We start from the raw sequence: 16,649 nt of genomic DNA on the forward strand, positions 1-16,649 counted from the left end.
ATGGACGTCAGTACCTTTAGGCTTGTGTGCACAAACTGAAGAGGCCAGTCAACAGGTTTTACAGGTTCAGGCACCAGTTACAGCGACACTTAAAGTGTCAATGGTTTTAATTCTGATGCTCAAAGATAACATTACATGTACTAATAACTGGAACACATGAAATCTGACACAGCAGGACAATAATCAGTTTTTAGTGAGATTACTTCATATCACCATTCATTAGATATCAATTATAGAGAGCAAGTCAGATAAACACAATATAATACAGTCCGATCTAATAATACTGCAGTAAACAGCAGCTGTATGAAGCCTCTAATGTTTACTTTCATGTCATTCGTGAGTTGAAAATATAACACTCCATTTTTCTGCAGTATGGCAGGGCCTGTGTCTTTGCTTAGCTCATATGCTCTCTTGTTTTTTTCTCTGACGACCCCTTACAAGATAGAGTATACTGTGTCAAGTCAGTCCCTTGGAATAACTTGACATAGTCTAAGTTTTGTGAAAGAATAGAAAGAGAAATGTCTTAGAGAGTAAACAAAGAGTTATAGACTTGTTAGATTAGGATGCAGTCTATGAATTATTATACAACCTCAATTCCAAAAAAAGCTAGGACACTGGAAAACAGAACAAAATGCAATGATTTGCAAATACTTTTTGACATTTACTTACTTGAATATAGTACAAAAACAAGATATTTAATGTCCAAACTGATCAACTTTATTTTTTGTTTTTTGTAAATATACACTTATTTTGAATTTAAGGCCTGCAACATGTTCCAAAAACATTGGGACACAGGCAAGAAAAGACAGGGAAAGTTGTGTGCATCCTCAAAGGGCTTAATTGTTCACAGGAAAGGATGGCGCCAGATTAACCACTTTATGAAAAACTGTGACAGCAAATAGTCCCAACAGTTTAGTAACAAGGTCTTTTAAAGCACAACTGGAAGAAATTTAGAGATTTAACCATGTACAATCCATAATACCATCAAAAAATTCAGAGAATCTGGAGAAATCTGCACTTGAGGGGCAAGGCTGAAAACCAGCACTGAATGCCTGTGACCTTTGACCCCTCAGGCTGCCCTGAATTAAAAACCAACACGATTGTATAAAGCATATTACTACACGGGCTTGGGAACACTTTGGAAAGGTGAAATGCCTAGGTGCAAAGTGAAAGACATTTATCAGCAACATTCAGAAACACTGTCTGCTCCTCTGGGCCTGAGCTCACCTGAGATGGACTGACACAAAGTGGAAAAGTGTGCTGTCATGACACAAGTCCACATTTCAATTTGTTTTTGGAAATCATGGACATCATGTCCTCCAGGCAAAAGAAGAAAAGGACCATCCAGATTGTCATAAGCTCAAAGTTCAGAGCCAGAATCTGTGATGGTATGTGGGTGTGTTGGTGCCCATGGCATCATGGGTAACTTCACATCTGTGAAGACACCATGAATGCTGAAAGGCACATACAGGTTTTGGGGCAACATGTGCTGCCATCCAGATGACGTCTTTTTCAGGGACGTCCCTGCTTATTTCAGCAAGACAATGAGACACATTCTGCAGGAGTTACAACAGCGTAGCTTTGTAATAAAAGAGAGCAGGTACTGGACTGACCTGCCTACAGTCCAGACCTGACTCCTACTGAACATGTGTGGTGCATTATGAAGTTGGTTAAGAATCGTTAGTTGTATATCAATCAAGAACAGGAAAAATTTTACTTTCAAAACTTCAGCAATTAGTGTCCTCTCTCCTGAAACACTTACTCTTATATGTCTCCAGTTCCACCAGCTGTAAGTCAGCTTACAGGCAGCTGCAGGCGAGTCATACAGTGACAGTGGACACCAACACAGGTGTTCAGTATAACCTTAATTACACTCAACAATGGTGAGTTTGAATGACTTAGTTCTTCTTCGAATCTTTCTGACAGACATTTTGACAAACACAGGTGCAGTTTATAACAGTAATTAATAAATGCTGCATCACACCTAAGTTACAGGATGCTGGTGATTTAGCTGGATGAGACACTTCAATGTGATAACAGAGCTTTGCTGACTGACTACTCATATGCAGGTATGTATTTATGCACGTGCTATGCATTCAGTTGAGGAAAAATATCTGCATTGTTATTATGATATAAAGACATCTGCCTAATAATTATCTCAATTCTTATAAAATTTCATTTCCAAATTAGGGAGCATCTCTCAGAATTATGCACAGTAGCAATTACTGTCAATCATGTCCTTTTTGTAGAATCAAGGAAGGAAACAAAAAAACAAAAACAAGGGGTCATTAAGGCTATTAAGTGACATCTAGTTTAACAATTTGTAAAAGCATATGGGAAATGAGAGGCCAGACACTAACTCAAAGTACTGCTGATGCATTCATCACATTAGAAGTTTGTCCTAAAAAAGACATCAGGAAAACTGTCCCAAGTAAGAGACGGTCTCTGATAGACCATTATGATCATGCAAGACTACTGGTTTCAGTTTGAAATATTAGGAGAGTTTGCAAAACAAGAAACCCATGAAACTGCAAGATGTTTTTACTTGACAAAAAGTTTAATTCATAGCTATTTACAGAATTACAAGTAAATGTCACTGACTTCAAGGCACAGTCATAAGCATTTCTTTGCAGCCTAACCTGCTTTGAGGTTTCCAAAAAAAGACGGTATAACATAAAGCTGCTTACATAATCTATCTTCGGATTAAAAGTAAAGTGAATAAAAATAAACTGTACACAGATATAAAGATTCAGTCTTTGACCACAGTGTCTAGTCTGCAGCCTCTTTTTTCTTCTTTTTCTTTTTCTTCTCAGACACAGGCGTTTCTGGGGTCTCCTCTGTTGGCTCTGCTTCCTCAGTCTTTCGCTTCTTTTTCTTCTTGGCAGGAGTTTCTGTTTCCTCTGCTCCGTTATCTGTGGCAGCAGCTTCTTCTGCCTTGACCTCCACCTCCTCGGCTTCGGCTTTTCGTTTCTTTTTCTTCTTGGCTTGAGTGTCCGCTGCTCCGTTCTCTGCAGCAGGGGCCTCCTCCATCTCCGCCTCATTCTCCTCGGCCGCTTGTTTTTTCTTTTTCTTCTTTACTACAGCGACCTCTGCTTCTCCATTCTCTACCTGCAGGGAAGTAAACAAATGTATGTGACAATACTGAACTGATTTTGTATTCCAAGCTAGCCTCACATGTATATCATTTAATGGCTGCAATGTCTGACTCACTTCAGTGATCAAGTCCATTGTTTAGGACCAGCCAATGGTTCGGAGTCAGGCTGATATAGCATGTCGTACACTGAGATAGGACCACATGAGTGGGTCAAATCTCAAATCAAACATGCATGACCAGATTCTGCAATTAACGCTTACCTCAACTTCGCCGTTGGCTTCACCGTTTTCCTCTTGCAACTTCTTTTCACGCTTCTTGCGTTTCTTTTCCTTCTTCTCCAGTTTGCGCTTGATCTCAGCTGCAACATCAGTAGCCTGGGACGAGAGAAAAAAAAAAGTTATGCAACTACAATTGGGGGGATACATCAGGTTTCACTTAAGTATCTCAATGCTGCATCAGGCTCATTAAATCAGTTTGTACCCTCACAGTGATGTCAGGGAAAGATCTGTCATCATTCAGCATTTGACAAAACCACAGCAACCACCTTAGTTCACTTTAACTGATCACGTCCAATACAGTGTAACACAGTTTCTCGTGTGCTGTGGCTTCAACAGTTTTGTTTTTCTCAGCTCACCTCTTTCACAGCCTGTTTCATGACATCCACATTCTTCCGTGGCACGTCGCCCGTCTCATAGAAAGACAAGCGCTCCTCCACCTGTTCGCGCAGCTTGTCACCAAACACGCTCGTGGGTACCTCTGCGAGACAACAGACAATAGAAATCAATCACAGGGCCAACAGAGGATTACAGTGGTTAAAAGCGACATGTGGCTTTGCTCAGGAATTAGCTTGTCACCACCATCCCGGGGGATGAATACTGTTGACGAAAAATATGAGCATCATTGCAATTATGCCGCATGGATTGTCAGCCAACGTGGGCATTGTTCCACAAGGGCGTTTTGCTCACCAGAGAAACAGTCGATGCGTGAGGCGATGGTGCACTTGTTGGCCAGGTATCTGGAGATGCGGCCTTTGTTCTTGGCGGCGGCACGTCCGATGAAGGTGGAGTGGAAGATGAGCCCGTACTTGGGGGTGTTGCCACGAGTCTTTAGGGCTCTGTGTGAAAATACAGCTCACTTCACATTCAGGATCAACAGCTTAAGTGTAAAATGTTTCAATAGGCACGAGTGGCAGTCTAAACCTCAGGCACTGTACCACAGATGTCGTGTGATAAAGAGGCGCTATGCTTACATATGAAGTATAGACTAAGAAATCAGGCCAAAGCAAATGTGTCTCCTCACTGGTTAAAGACTGTTGGTAACTTTCATAAATTTGTTTTTGGTTTTGTCATATTTGCTGGAGCAGTCACTCATTTTTTTCAGATTATCTGGCTTACTTAGTGCTGTGTGAAAACACTCCCCTGCCTCCTCTATTGCCTTGTCACACTTCTAGTGCTCGTTTTGCATGTCAATGAAGGCAACCACTCAGAGCAGAGGAATCTCTAAAGCAGCTGTCAATCATATCACTTTCATCAACTGTGTTCAAACTGTAAAACTAGGCAGCGCTGAACAAATACGAATCAGGATTCTGTTGCTGCAGTCTATGTCTCACCCAACTGTTTCCAAAAATGCACTTTAGTGTACTGTTAAGCTGTAAAATGTTTGCTCCGGTCGATAGGTGGAGCTTGATCCTTTACTTGACTTCCTCAACATGGTACCTAGGTCACAAACTCTTAATTTACAGCTTAAAAGTGCACTATAGTCTGTTTATGAAAACGTGAGGTGAGAAACGGGCAATGCAGTTACACAATCTTATTTCAGTAGAAGAGCATGATTCTGTTACGTGTACATCTTCCAAGATAGTGATGATTCAGCAAATATTTTTATAACCGTCTCAGATGCAGGTGTGTTGGAAAATACCACTTGAGTATTTGAATCCTGCACTGCTCTTCGGTCCTCCTGGACCTTCGTCGAGTGTTCACACTATTGACAATGGACCAGGCGAACCGAAACACAATTTTTTTTTTTTAAAGTTACCAACTGTAGCTTAAATGTCAATTTTTCCAAATTAAACAGAAAATTTTGGTGGAGCAGCCGGTGGAGACACATTAGCATTCAAAGAGTGCACAAAGCTTCACATTAGTCTAGTCTCTAACTAGTTTCAGATTTTCTACCTCGGTGCTGTGAGTGGCTGCTCAGACTGTGGGGGTGCATTCGGGCGAGAGGGATCACTCTAGAGGAGTCATTAGTTTTGTCTCCCCCAGTCACCCTGCTCTGCTCCTGCCCAGCCCTGCCATCACTGTAGCCACTTTGTTCCCCAGCAGGGAGGGGGTGCCCCAGTACCTGAACAGGGCCTTCTCTGCTCCCAGGATCTGAACGGTGGAGGCCGGGTACTTGGCCAAGTTGGTCAGACTCCCAGCATGGGAGATCAGGCGAGCTCCCACCTGGAGAAAAGAAAACAGCGTCAGTCCATCTGACAGAGCTACCAGTAAAAGTGGATTTGACTTTGATGTACAGTGAGGACCATCAGCACCGGATATTTTGTTCAACACAGAGATTCAGGGGATTGACAGATTTTGGTATAACATCATTGGTCCCAGAGTAACAAAAAGAAAATCAAACTTTTACTCACCACTTCTCCGATTAAGGCCGCGAGATTTGGAGCCACCTGGCTCATCTTTGAACGCAGGTACTCCTGCAGCTCCAGCCGATAGGCAGCCAGAGACACTACACGATTGGAGAACCTCTCTATGTTGATCAGGTCAATGGGAGAGATGTCCATACCTGGAGAAGAACACATCAGGACAAGGTGTAAGGCAGGGAGATACTTTGACCCACTTGCTTTGGGCAGTGGGTGCTGTCTCAACTATCAAAAGTTTACACTTGTAAAACTGTGTTGTTTCTCCCGACAGGATCCGCAGTGAGGATTTGTGCCTTCACTACAGGTTTATGAGAGAGCTATTCTGCCCCCCTGTGTTAGTCACCAAGGACAATTATTGGTCCAGGGTGGGCAAATAAGGGGCACCGTGTGGTTCAAGACATAAATGCTGTTTGAAAATGTTAGTGTGCAAATGAGCAGGTGTTGTGTGTATTTTAACATCTAAAGATTGAAATATCATGGTTTGCTGACCCATAGAGGAGCGTGATGCATCCAGGATGGCCTGAGCCTTGGCGGCATCCATCACCACTTCCTCCAGGCTCTCCAGACTCTCCTCCGACAGCTCCTTCCTGTTTCCAATGAGCTGAGCCAGGCGGCAGTACGTCGAGTTGTCTGCCACGATCTTGATCAGCTCTGGGAAGTGGTAGCCGTACCATTCACTGCACACACAAGACAAAGATTGGTAGAAAAAGGTAAGCATCGGGAGGATGTGCAAAAATAACTGATATGTCAGATAAGCTACAATGACTTCTGTCTATCAAATATGCCATATATCCCCATGAAATGTCAGAAGGTCTGAAAAAAAAATAGATACCATTCAAACCTAACAGCCATGCCACACAGGAAGTGACAGTCACTCAAACACACAAGCACTGAAAAACCACAATGTGAAACACCCTCCTTTCAAACAGATGCAACTTCTGTGGGAGTGGTGTGATGGGGGAACCTTACCGAACACGCATGGAGAAAGTGTTGATGTCTTTGTCCAGCTGATCCAACAGAGCGATGGACTGGATGATCATGTTGTCCACCCTGTTGACGTTGAACTTTACTTTAGCTCTGGAGTAGCTGTGACCCAGACCCAGCTGAGCCTTGGAGGCAGCCTGGGCAGTCAGGCCCTTCACCAGGGAGTGGAAGTGCAGACGTACACCTGACAGGACAGAGCACAGAAGGAAGGGTTTGTCTCAGTTAACAGGACAGTAGCTGAACAGCATGTGACCAGTGGCTGTTCAGATTTTCAGTATGAACCTTCATGAGTTTCAGGATTACAAAAATCACATCACAACAGGCCACGTTTTTTAACAATGCTAGGACTACTGACACTTTGATACTATGCTCAGTCCAACGAACTACCTACTCCAAACTTCCTATATTCAAAGAAAAGGCATGATCTTCCCTTCCTCACCTCTGGTAATCTCTGCCACAACCCCACCGGTCTGGATGGAAATCGTAAATTCCTCTTGCAAGGCTGCTCCAACTTTTGCATCTGAAACCCCCAACATGGCTTTCTTCTTCCCAGAGAGCGGCAGGTTTGTCTCCAGGAACAACTTCAGGTCAGCATGAACCACACCTGCAAACAAAGGAGGGGAGATTATTAATCTATCCATGCATGCTTTGTTGAAATGAAGCTTAGAGTCTGCAGCAAAGCCATTTGAAATATCTGACACTGACTTGCGACTTCTGAAAATACAATCAGGTGTGCTTCAGTGTGCAGATCTACATTCTGAACACTCAGCACACCTGAACAAGTTGTTCAGCCTCTGTATAAACAGGACAGCATCATGGGCGGCACAGGTTTGACAATTTGATGATGTGTTAAGCATGTGATCAGACGTGAAGATTTAATAAGTAGCTGATAGCAGTTAGCAGCTAACTTAAAGTAGAACAGTGGCAGAAAATGTCCGCAAATTGGGAAGACAATTAAGTCAGGACTGCTCTACGAGCAGAGGATGGAATCAGCCACCACAAGAAATGGTAAATAACCATACCACTGCCACTTTCTTGTGCCGTGTATTAAAAAAAAAAAAAATCACAGGCAGTATAACAGGTTTCTACAGCCTAAGGTACATTAGATTTAAGACTAGGACTTTTTCAGTGCCACTGGGTATAAAACTTGAGCCAATTTAAAAAAAAAAAAAAGAATGGGGAAAAACACAAGGGGGCGTCTGGGACATTTTTTCCCAATTGTTCATTGTAACATAAAACCAAATTTTTGTTGCTTCTGCTACCCGCTTCTGCTTGACATTAATGTGCGGGGCATTTAGTGAGTCATATTGAGAATTTACAATGCAACGTCACGGAAAAGGGTTTCATAGAACTCTACTTTCCATGTCCCAAACAGTTCAAGACTTCTGCAAGACTGATATGACATTTTAAAACCAATTAAGGCTTTAGTTATTTACATTTTAATGTATTCAATGCATTTACACTGCCAATAATGGATCAGCCATCTTAGTCAGGTGGCAAAAAGCCCTGTATCATCACAAATTTGACCTATTCAAAGTGAATTCAACAGTCCATGTTTGGCTGATGTATGAAGGTATGGCGCATTTACTGATTTGAAGAACAAATTGGATATTTTTATAGAATGACTAACAATTATACAGCTCTGAAATAAAAAAATAATAAAAAAAAGTCAGGTCATCATCTTCAAACATTGCTGCATTTCAAAAGGCTGTCCTCAGTTGTTCAGGGTTAACATTAGGTTGTCAGCACAGTAACTCAGGGGATTGACAGATTATAAAAACATCATTACAACCGAGGACACCACTACAGCCACAAAATAGGAAACGTGAGAAATGCGCTTGCCTTCGGAGATGGCGTTCATGTTCTCCAGAGCAGCCTGGGCCGACTTGAAGGGGAAGAAGGCAGCCAGGCTCACCATGCTGTTGAACTTCCCAATGCTCAGCACGCTCTCCTCCACCTAAAAGACGCACACACCGTTATCTCTGCTTCATCTGGAAAACACTTATGAAAGCAAAAAGCGCGGACAGAGGACCCACCTGAGGCAGCAGCATACCGATCTCCTCCACCTCTTTGACTGCAAACAGCGCATAACCTGACGCATGCTCGAATAACACATGCAACAGCACCTGTGAATGTAAATGGATTTTAATTAAGGAGCCAAACAGAAAACTACAGATTACAGACATTACAACAGTTTATGACATATGGTAATGTGCAATGTTAAGCGTGCATCCGGTCTCCACGTGGTGACCCAATATTTCCAGTTATTTATAGTATCTTCATAGCTAAACATTACTTTGAAAAAAACATGCAATAAAAGATTTAAAAGCAGTCATGACTAACTTGTAAATATTCATCTCATAACGTTGCATTACAACTTTGAGGCGCGACACGTTGTCGTCATGAACCCACGTGTTGACCAGGGCCCGTGCAGCAAAGTGCCATGAAGCTAACTTGTGCTAACTTATGCTAACAGCCCAGCTAACGTCCATGAAAACTAGCGACAGCGCTTGTGCTGCGACTGGGTAAAAGTCAGTAGGTTTCTCTCGCATAACTGCGACTGACAACGCTGCTCCTGTACGCTGTGGCAACCTAAGTCGTTAAATTAAGAGGCATTTTCCTGCTAATGTTAGCTACATGGGTGGCTAACTGCCTCTCTCTTGGTGAAAGGCCTTCAGCTGAACAGCAGTAAACGTATAAAAATAGCTGTTTCTGTTCTTAAGGCATGTTAAAAGGCCTTCAACTGTATCCTACGCTGACAAACGTGGTAACTACCAAACACTCAGCACAACTTCTCTTACCATGATTAGTAAATCTCTGCAGCAGCACGCAGCGCGTGTCTGCTCAGCTCCGTCACCTCGAGAAAAAGACGGCTATCACACGTTTCAGCTATATACCACGTGACCTTGATATCGCGATACCAGCCTAACAACGCGAGACCCGACTGAGAAGGCTCCATCTGCTGGAAACAAAGCAGAAAGTCAGCCTCCAATATTGAAGTAAAATTAGATTTTAAAGGTAAGGCTCGTGTTGTTTTATATTGTTCTTATTGTTAGTAAATCCTATGAACAAAACAAACCCAACAATGTGTTACTGCCTCTCTTAATGTTTTCTTCTTCTGTATCTTGTTTGTGGCACTCAAGCCCCTTTGTATCTGTAAATCTTTAAAGCTCTTCACACCAACACAGGAGATATCCGCATAGACTGTATAAAATAATAGACGTAGCTACCGTGAGGTCACCAGGGTTCCCACGTTCATAAAAACCTGAAAGGTCATTTCACAATCACATTTCCAGGCCTGGGAAAGTCATGGAATTGACCTGTGGCTAAGCTCCGCCCCTTTGAGGTGGTTTGACAAGCTGTCAGAGTAAGCATGAAGCCCACACTGTAACTACCTGCTCTCCCTGAAGAAATATTATCATAAATTTGGAGGAATGAAACAGTGATTCCAGAGAGAAGCAGACAGATACAGTCTGTGTTTGAAGGATATATCCAGGATGTCAAACTGACTCAGCAGCAAGAACAGGTTAAAAAGACAAAGATAGTTAGAAGCTAAAGCCGAGCTATAGGCTACAGATCACAGTGTAAAAGTGAACCACCACATCACTGCTGATCGCCACACAAGACAATGACTAGAAAGGGAAACTTTGCTAATATTGAGCCAGCTGTGTGGCATCGCAGTGTGTGCAGATGAACGGTGTTTGGCTTCACCCCCATGCCGCTGCCAGCACCTGGACCTCCGCTGCTGGACGGGCAGGGATCTCTGGGGAAGTCGAACAAATGTCTGCACACAATGTGATGACACACAGCTGATTGAATATCAGCAAAGTTTCCCTGCTTCCCCTCACTGGTTCCTGTACAACAGGGTTGGCCTTTATTCAGTGTTACAATCATTAAAAAGCAAAAGCAGCATGTGTATACATTCAGTAGGCTATATCTTCAGCAGCTAGATAGCTAACCCTACACTTTTCAGGGTTTGATTTTGGATTTGGAACATGGAAGGAAACGTATATCTTTCTCTAACCTCTCCCAGTGATAAGTATCATTTATACACGACGTGCCTCAGACACAACATTTATCTCCAAATCCACAAAACCAGTCTGAAAATTAAGGAAATCTGAAACAACTGCACTAGAGTCAATGGAGCACAACTGTTGTTTTCCGACCCTAGTCTGAGCTGGCCTGATGCTACTTTATGATTGGCCAGTCTGCGGGCGGGACTTAGCCAAGAGATAGTTACTAGAAATCATTGAAAGTTTTGGAAAAGTCATGATATTTTGTTGTGTGTACTGACAGTAAACTTCGCGTGGATAACCACCCACATAACGTAACTAACAGCTCATTTATTTTCTGAAGCTGTTGACTTAACGTAGCTCTAATATGTGTTGGTGTGTGACAACGTTTCGACACCAGCACTTACCTGTCTTCATTTTCTCGCCCTGTTCGGTCTTTCTCTTCATGTGTGCCAGCTAGCTGAAATTATTTTTGAATAGAGCTTGAATCTGATATGTTTAAAAAATGCCAGGCAAGTAGGGCAAGAAAAAACATTATTATGGGTCCTTGAAAAGTCATGGAAAAGTTTCCCAATTTTGTCCATGAAAATGTGTGGGAACCCTGGGTCACCCATTGGTTTGTGGACTTCCATTCTGAAACCTCGAGTTCGTCATTCTTGGCTTTGTGGAGCCAGAAGTGACCATATTTATGCGTGAGACACTGGTGCTGTGGAGGAACGAGGGGTGGATCTGACTGGGAAGCTGAGGACACTACTGGCAGACAGCCTGTGACTCAAAGCGGGCCGCCCTTAACTATGCATAACTTTAAGCTTAAACTGTAAACGGGTGAGTTATATAAAAATAGCTACAGAGACCAAATCTGTTTTTGTGTATCAGGCTGTAAACATGTTTATTTCTGTTGTAAATTTGGGTATTTTAACATAGATGATTATGGGAATTGACTCACATTTGGAACCACCCTCAAGTGGCCATTAGAGGAACTGCAGTTTTTGGCGCTATCGCATTGGATTCATTTTTCTGCCCCAGAGGTGGTATAGTGGCTAAGCCTAAACTTAAAGCCACCGAGGGACTGCATAGACAGGCTTCTTACTAATTGACACCCTTGTGTTACATAACCGAGTGCTGTTCATCAGATGGAAACAGAGTCCCATTTCTTCTTCTTGTCTTTGATGCATGTTTTTCTCATCAGTGTAGTCTCCAGTGAAAACATGCAGGCATCCATGAATTGTGTCTGTAAACCATTCAAAAGAACAATATTTCACCTAGCTTTACATGGCCCGGCGTTGCGGTCAAAAAACTATATGTGCTCCTCCATGTAGCAACACCTGTCCCTGAATGAATGGTTAATTGTAAAGGCAGTATGTGCCAGTGCTCTGTATTGGAGATTCACATGTGTGTGTATGTGTGTAAGCAGTTGTTGCTGTGGTGATAAATGGGGACAGCATGAAGGAGCGGGTTGAAGAGAAATGTTTGAGAAGCTCCCTGCACTCTGACAGTTCAGTCCTCCACTCTCGCTGTGAACATCCGGTCCAATACACACCCATTATACACCCAGAAAATGTCTGAAAACAGCTCAAACTGTTGATTGTGATAACTCAAAAACTACAAAACATATAAAAAGTTGAATTATAGTTGAGTAGCTGGAAGTGTTGTAACGTTTAAATTAAGTCTGTAGCTTTTACAGTTACATCACATTACATTTGCTTAATAATAATCAGTTAAAGCAAAACACATGTCTATGTCCACTTTAAAATACTGTTAAAAAACAAGTACAAGTCAATTCCACGAACATAACAACTCATTATAAAGAGCCTAATGTTAAGTGATGGAAAAATGTAACAAAAGCGTGTGCGTCACTGTGGTGTTAGAAGAAGTGCTACAGATACAAAGCTGTCCTCGTGTCCTTGAATTGCAATAAACCAGATATAATGGTGGCAATATTTTCATTGTCCACTCCTGCAGAGTACCCTGACAAACCCAGCCTGGGGTAACATTTCACCATCATCAGGAAAACAGTGTCACATGGAGGAAAGAGCATTGTTAAAGAGTTTTTAAGGGTCATGAGGTTTCCAAGGAACGAATGCATCTGGGTCTGTTTGTACACAAGGATAAATTACTGGAAGGTCATAAATGTCGCATTGTGTTGGATAATAGTTTAGAGCAGAGGATTTATGACGGACCTCTTTGGAGAGATCGTCCCCTGACTGCTACACACACACACACACACACACAAACATATTTGAAGTCCAGTATATTAATCACAGTATTTTTTCAGTATTTAACTTGATGACCCAAATAAATGTCCCGTACAGACTGAACTTTCACTCTGTTAGCAATAGTCTTTTAAGATTTATCTTCATTATATATCACATGTGATTTATTTGGTATGTGTAGAACATACACGTACATTAGTTCACACAGACTTTCTGATAATATGCCACAGAGCTGCTCATCAATGTGTCATTTTGTCAATCTTGTCAAAGGCACGGTGACTTTACTGCCCTAATAAAGGAAAGCAAGATTCCTGAGTACTACGTGTGTTTCCAGGATCATAGACGAGAGTGCTTGAAGGAGCCTGTTGAGGAGCGGATGTGAGGGAGGACAGTAAAAAGCTCAGGGCTCATGAGAGGGCTCGATATAAAGGCGGACTGGGACAGGCAGTCACTCAGACCGGTGGAGCTCTGCTCATCTCATAGCACACTTCCTTAAACAACTGACCAAAGCTGACACAGCACGTGAGTAACATATGGCTTCTTCTGCTTCTGTCTCTCGGGTTTTTCCCCCCTCTCTCTCTGTTACTCCTGTCTTTGTCCTCTTTGACGTCCTGTCTTCATTCTCTTGCATTTGTGCATGGAGCTGTCTTGCTGTTGTAAGTATGGCTGGTCCACTCTGGCCTCTTATCTCACTTGTCAGTGGAGCAGTTTGTGTTTTGTTACTTCCATGCTTCCCCCCTCCTTCTCCCGCCTCTCTCTTTCCCTATCTGCTATCTATTTGTCAACGTCTCCCTTGCATAATAATGACATGAGATCCCTGGTGTCCTTCTTCCTTTTCCAACTCACTAACTGTGTCTGCCACACACACACACACACACACACACACACACACTGCACCTCATGTCAAAGACTGTATGTTGACCTATTTGGAGTGTCGCCTCTCTTTTCCTACTGCTAACAAAACATTCCCATATTTCAGTAGTGGCTTGGCCTCAGTGCCACTCACCCCTATGGTGTGGACTGTACTGTAGGTTTGCATGAACCTGCTGTTCTGCATGTATGCCTATATGTACAGTATGTATATACACGCGTGTGTATGTGTCCAGGACAGAGCAGAATGAGCATGCGCAGAGCAGTGGCTGGTTGCTTGGTGCTGGCGTGTCTGGTGGCGCTGTTGGCTGAGAGGACAGACGGGCACATCACCTTCTTTAGTCCAAAGGAGCTGATGCTGATGAAGGTAAGCAGCCTGTGTTGGTTGGACAGTGAGCAGTGAGCAGTGAGCAGAAGAAGGGTTATATCACTCCATGGCTTTACTGGATGAGCATCTGTCTGATTATGTAATATGATTTTTCATATTATGCTCTTCGTAAGAATTGTGACAAAACCATATAATATTTTTTGATGTATTCTCTTCAATTAGGCTGGGAAAATATATTTTAAAAGATCAAAATCATTACTATATAACCTTGTAATGGGCCAGGATACATAATAGATGTTTGACAGAGTTGATGTCTTATGGAGTTGACAAATACTCATTTTAGCAATATTATTTATTGATCATTGATTGATTGTTTTATCAGAAAGTAGAAAGCTCATCAGTACTTGAGCAGCATTCCTGCCTCTTTGGAAACCAGGAAGTGAGACAGGAGTCCTTGTGATACAACTAACACCATTATATGTCTGATTAAATAATGTTTTTGTAGAAATTAGACAATAATCTCAGACACAACTTTAAAGGGCCAACATTTTCATACATATTTTAAAGCAAACATGATTATAGCAGTACATTTTTACACCAATGTTTTAAGTATGTTCTGTTAGTTTTAGATTTTGAAGGCTTTTAACACACTTTTAAAAAATCGTTTGAAGTTGTGAATTCTTGTTTGGGACAAATGTGCTTAAAGTTAATAAAGTAAAGGCAGATCAAAGTATTTTATCTTATTTATTTCATATTTAAAAATCCCTTAAAATAATGGTTCACCTCAGAAACTGAATTAGTGTGTTGATGAATTATAATTTTAAGGTTTTTTTTGTAGGACAGGGTGAAGGAACAGATCTGAAACAATTAGTCAATCAACAGAAAAATAATGAGCAAACTTTTCTTATTAAATAAAAATATGATTTTTTTAAGCAAAAGGGCCAAACTTGCATTTGTTATAGCTTCTCAGCTGTGACGTTTTGCTTCTGAAGTGAACATCTTTGGATTTTGGTGAGCTAGTTGGAGAAGACAATTTGTTAACAACCCATCTGGGTTTTAAAAACCTGTAAAATGCATTTTTTTCCTGTATTTTCTGGCATTTAATACACCAATTATTAAGAAACCTAGCAGATACATAAAATTTAGTTGCAGTTCAAGTAGTAAAAAACATCAATATTGGCTCATTTTTAAAATTGTGCTAAGTATTTTCTGTATTTTACCCAACAAGGAAGCTCTCCTAAGTTTTCCAGTGTAGTGTGTTAGTTTTGTGAGGTCTGCATGATAAAGTTACATAAAAAGGTCAAGTGGAGGTCACCCACATTGCCAAATCAGTATAAGACACTGATAAACTGACCGTGGCTCAGGGAACAAAATGAGTTTATTGATAAGGGATTTATGTCGGGATTTGGCTCTTCATACGTGTGCACAGTGACTGTAGTTCTGTATCAAGTTTTCATTTTTGTATAAATGTGTGTTTTGTGTTTGTGTGCCTGTGCTGCAGGAGAGAGAAGGCAGAAAGGACATGGAGCCTCGGTCGGAGGATGGGCAGTTTGAAGAGGTTACAGTCCAGCAACTTCCTCTGGTGGAAGGTGGTGGAAATCATGTGAGCATATATCCAACACTCCACATGTATTGCTGCCATTTTCACAAAGAATGGTGTCATTGAATAAAAGCCATTAATACCTCGTCTGTGTGTCCAGGATAAAACAGTGGAGATTGCCGTACGTCTTTCACCCCAACAGCTAGATCATGTGGCTCCGGTGCTCGAAGAGATCATCCATGAAATAGTGGAGGAACGTCAGAAAGGTACAAGTGTTGGTGTGGTGGAAAGTGTAGCGAGACACAAAAGCTTCTCCGCAGACACACAACATGGCCTTGTGTCTCCTTTTATTATCCAAAAATGATTATAGACGCATAAGTGATAGTGCCATGATTATAAACTGTTCCCTCACTATCTCTGTCTCTGCAGCCAAATAGCGAGGCCGAAGACACCGGGGGACGAATGCTGTACAAATTCTTCAAAAAGCACTGAATGTTCAAATGTTTTATTGTGTTTTAATGAATCAGTCAATAAAAGAAAGTGATTGTTTAACCTACTGGAGCGTCTGCTGTGATTTCTTGAAGAAGCATGTTAGCGTGAATTGGCCACATGGTGTCAGCATGTCTCAGGGAACTCTTTCATTTCACTCATTCACTTAACCTCAATGACAGTCTCATGACTTCCTTGAATAGAGGAAAACATAGTCACCATTTTCACAAATGAAAATTACCTAGACCAGTGGTTCCCAACCTTTTTCCTTAAGGGAGCCATTTTCTATCATTGAGTAACCTGAAGACCCTTCACAAGGTGACTGTAAGTTATTATATAAATGCATAACAGTACAAAGCAGTACAGTACAGATTATAAGACAATGGGCCCCTGGGCTGCACCATCTCACAGGATCCTTGTTGTAATTTTATGTCTCATTGTGGTTCCTTAGTGTCTCTTTGTAGTTATTGTGTGTCTCTT

The 16,649-nt window shown here is 41.8% G+C and overlaps 2 protein-coding genes and 2 non-coding genes across 6 annotated transcripts; 1 reads left to right on the top strand and 3 right to left on the bottom strand.

Moving 5' to 3' along the window:
• Window positions 1-2,536: 2,536 nt before the first annotated feature.
• Window positions 2,537-9,624, bottom strand: nop56 (NOP56 ribonucleoprotein homolog). The gene is made up of 12 exons (XM_050037123.1): window positions 9,518-9,624; window positions 8,753-8,842; window positions 8,559-8,673; window positions 7,156-7,320; window positions 6,702-6,900; window positions 6,222-6,409; window positions 5,724-5,875; window positions 5,435-5,535; window positions 4,060-4,208; window positions 3,729-3,850; window positions 3,355-3,468; window positions 2,537-3,108 (listed from the first exon to the last, which is right to left on the bottom strand). The coding sequence occupies exons 1-12, from the start codon at window positions 9,518-9,520 to the stop codon at window positions 2,770-2,772; spliced, it is 1,737 nt and encodes a 578-aa protein (XP_049893080.1). The 5' UTR covers window positions 9,521-9,624; the 3' UTR covers window positions 2,537-2,769.
• LOC126386852 (small nucleolar RNA SNORD57) lies at window positions 3,547-3,615 on the bottom strand. Its single transcript, XR_007569546.1, has one exon. It is a non-coding gene; the product is annotated as a small nucleolar RNA SNORD57 (small nucleolar RNA).
• Window positions 5,986-6,105, bottom strand: LOC126386857 (small nucleolar RNA SNORA26). The gene has a single exon (XR_007569551.1). It is a non-coding gene; the product is annotated as a small nucleolar RNA SNORA26 (small nucleolar RNA).
• Window positions 9,625-13,308: 3,684 nt separating the features above from the next.
• mlnl (motilin-like) lies at window positions 13,309-16,236 on the top strand. Of its 3 annotated transcripts, none has more exons than XM_050037125.1 (5): window positions 13,309-13,464; window positions 14,049-14,179; window positions 15,642-15,743; window positions 15,841-15,946; window positions 16,110-16,236. In XM_050037125.1, exons 2-5 carry the CDS (start codon window positions 14,060-14,062, stop codon window positions 16,115-16,117), a joined length of 336 nt encoding a protein of 111 aa, XP_049893082.1. In that variant the 5' UTR covers window positions 13,309-13,464; window positions 14,049-14,059; the 3' UTR covers window positions 16,118-16,236. The 3 variants fall into 3 exon arrangements, with proteins under 3 accessions (XP_049893082.1, XP_049893084.1, XP_049893083.1); XM_050037127.1 differs by having other exon boundaries at window positions 13,370-13,464; window positions 14,054-14,179; XM_050037126.1 differs by lacking the exon at window positions 13,309-13,464 and adding an exon at window positions 13,482-13,598.
• Window positions 16,237-16,649: the final 413 nt, after the last annotated feature.

This window comes from Epinephelus moara, chromosome 24 (assembly GCF_006386435.1).
Source record: "Epinephelus moara isolate mb chromosome 24, YSFRI_EMoa_1.0, whole genome shotgun sequence".
Lineage (NCBI taxonomy): Eukaryota > Metazoa > Chordata > Actinopteri > Perciformes > Serranidae > Epinephelus > Epinephelus moara.

Bases quoted from the DNA above. Each gene is read 5' to 3' on its own strand.
- nop56 (XM_050037123.1), bottom strand. The intron at 6,410-6,701 runs GTAAGGTTCCCC...TTGTGTGTGCAG, and splicing joins ACTTTCTCCATGCGTGTTCG to TGAATGGTACGGCTACCACT. The intron at 5,876-6,221 runs GTCAGCAAACCA...GTTCTTCTCCAG, and splicing joins TGCATCACGCTCCTCTATGG to GTATGGACATCTCTCCCATT.
- mlnl (XM_050037125.1), top strand. From the start codon at position 14,060: ATGAGCATGCGCAGAGCAGTGGCTGGTTGCTTGGTGCTGGCGTGTCTG. The intron at 14,180-15,641 runs GTAAGCAGCCTG...CCTGTGCTGCAG, and splicing joins AGGAGCTGATGCTGATGAAG to GAGAGAGAAGGCAGAAAGGA. The intron at 15,744-15,840 runs GTGAGCATATAT...CTGTGTGTCCAG, and splicing joins TGGAAGGTGGTGGAAATCAT to GATAAAACAGTGGAGATTGC.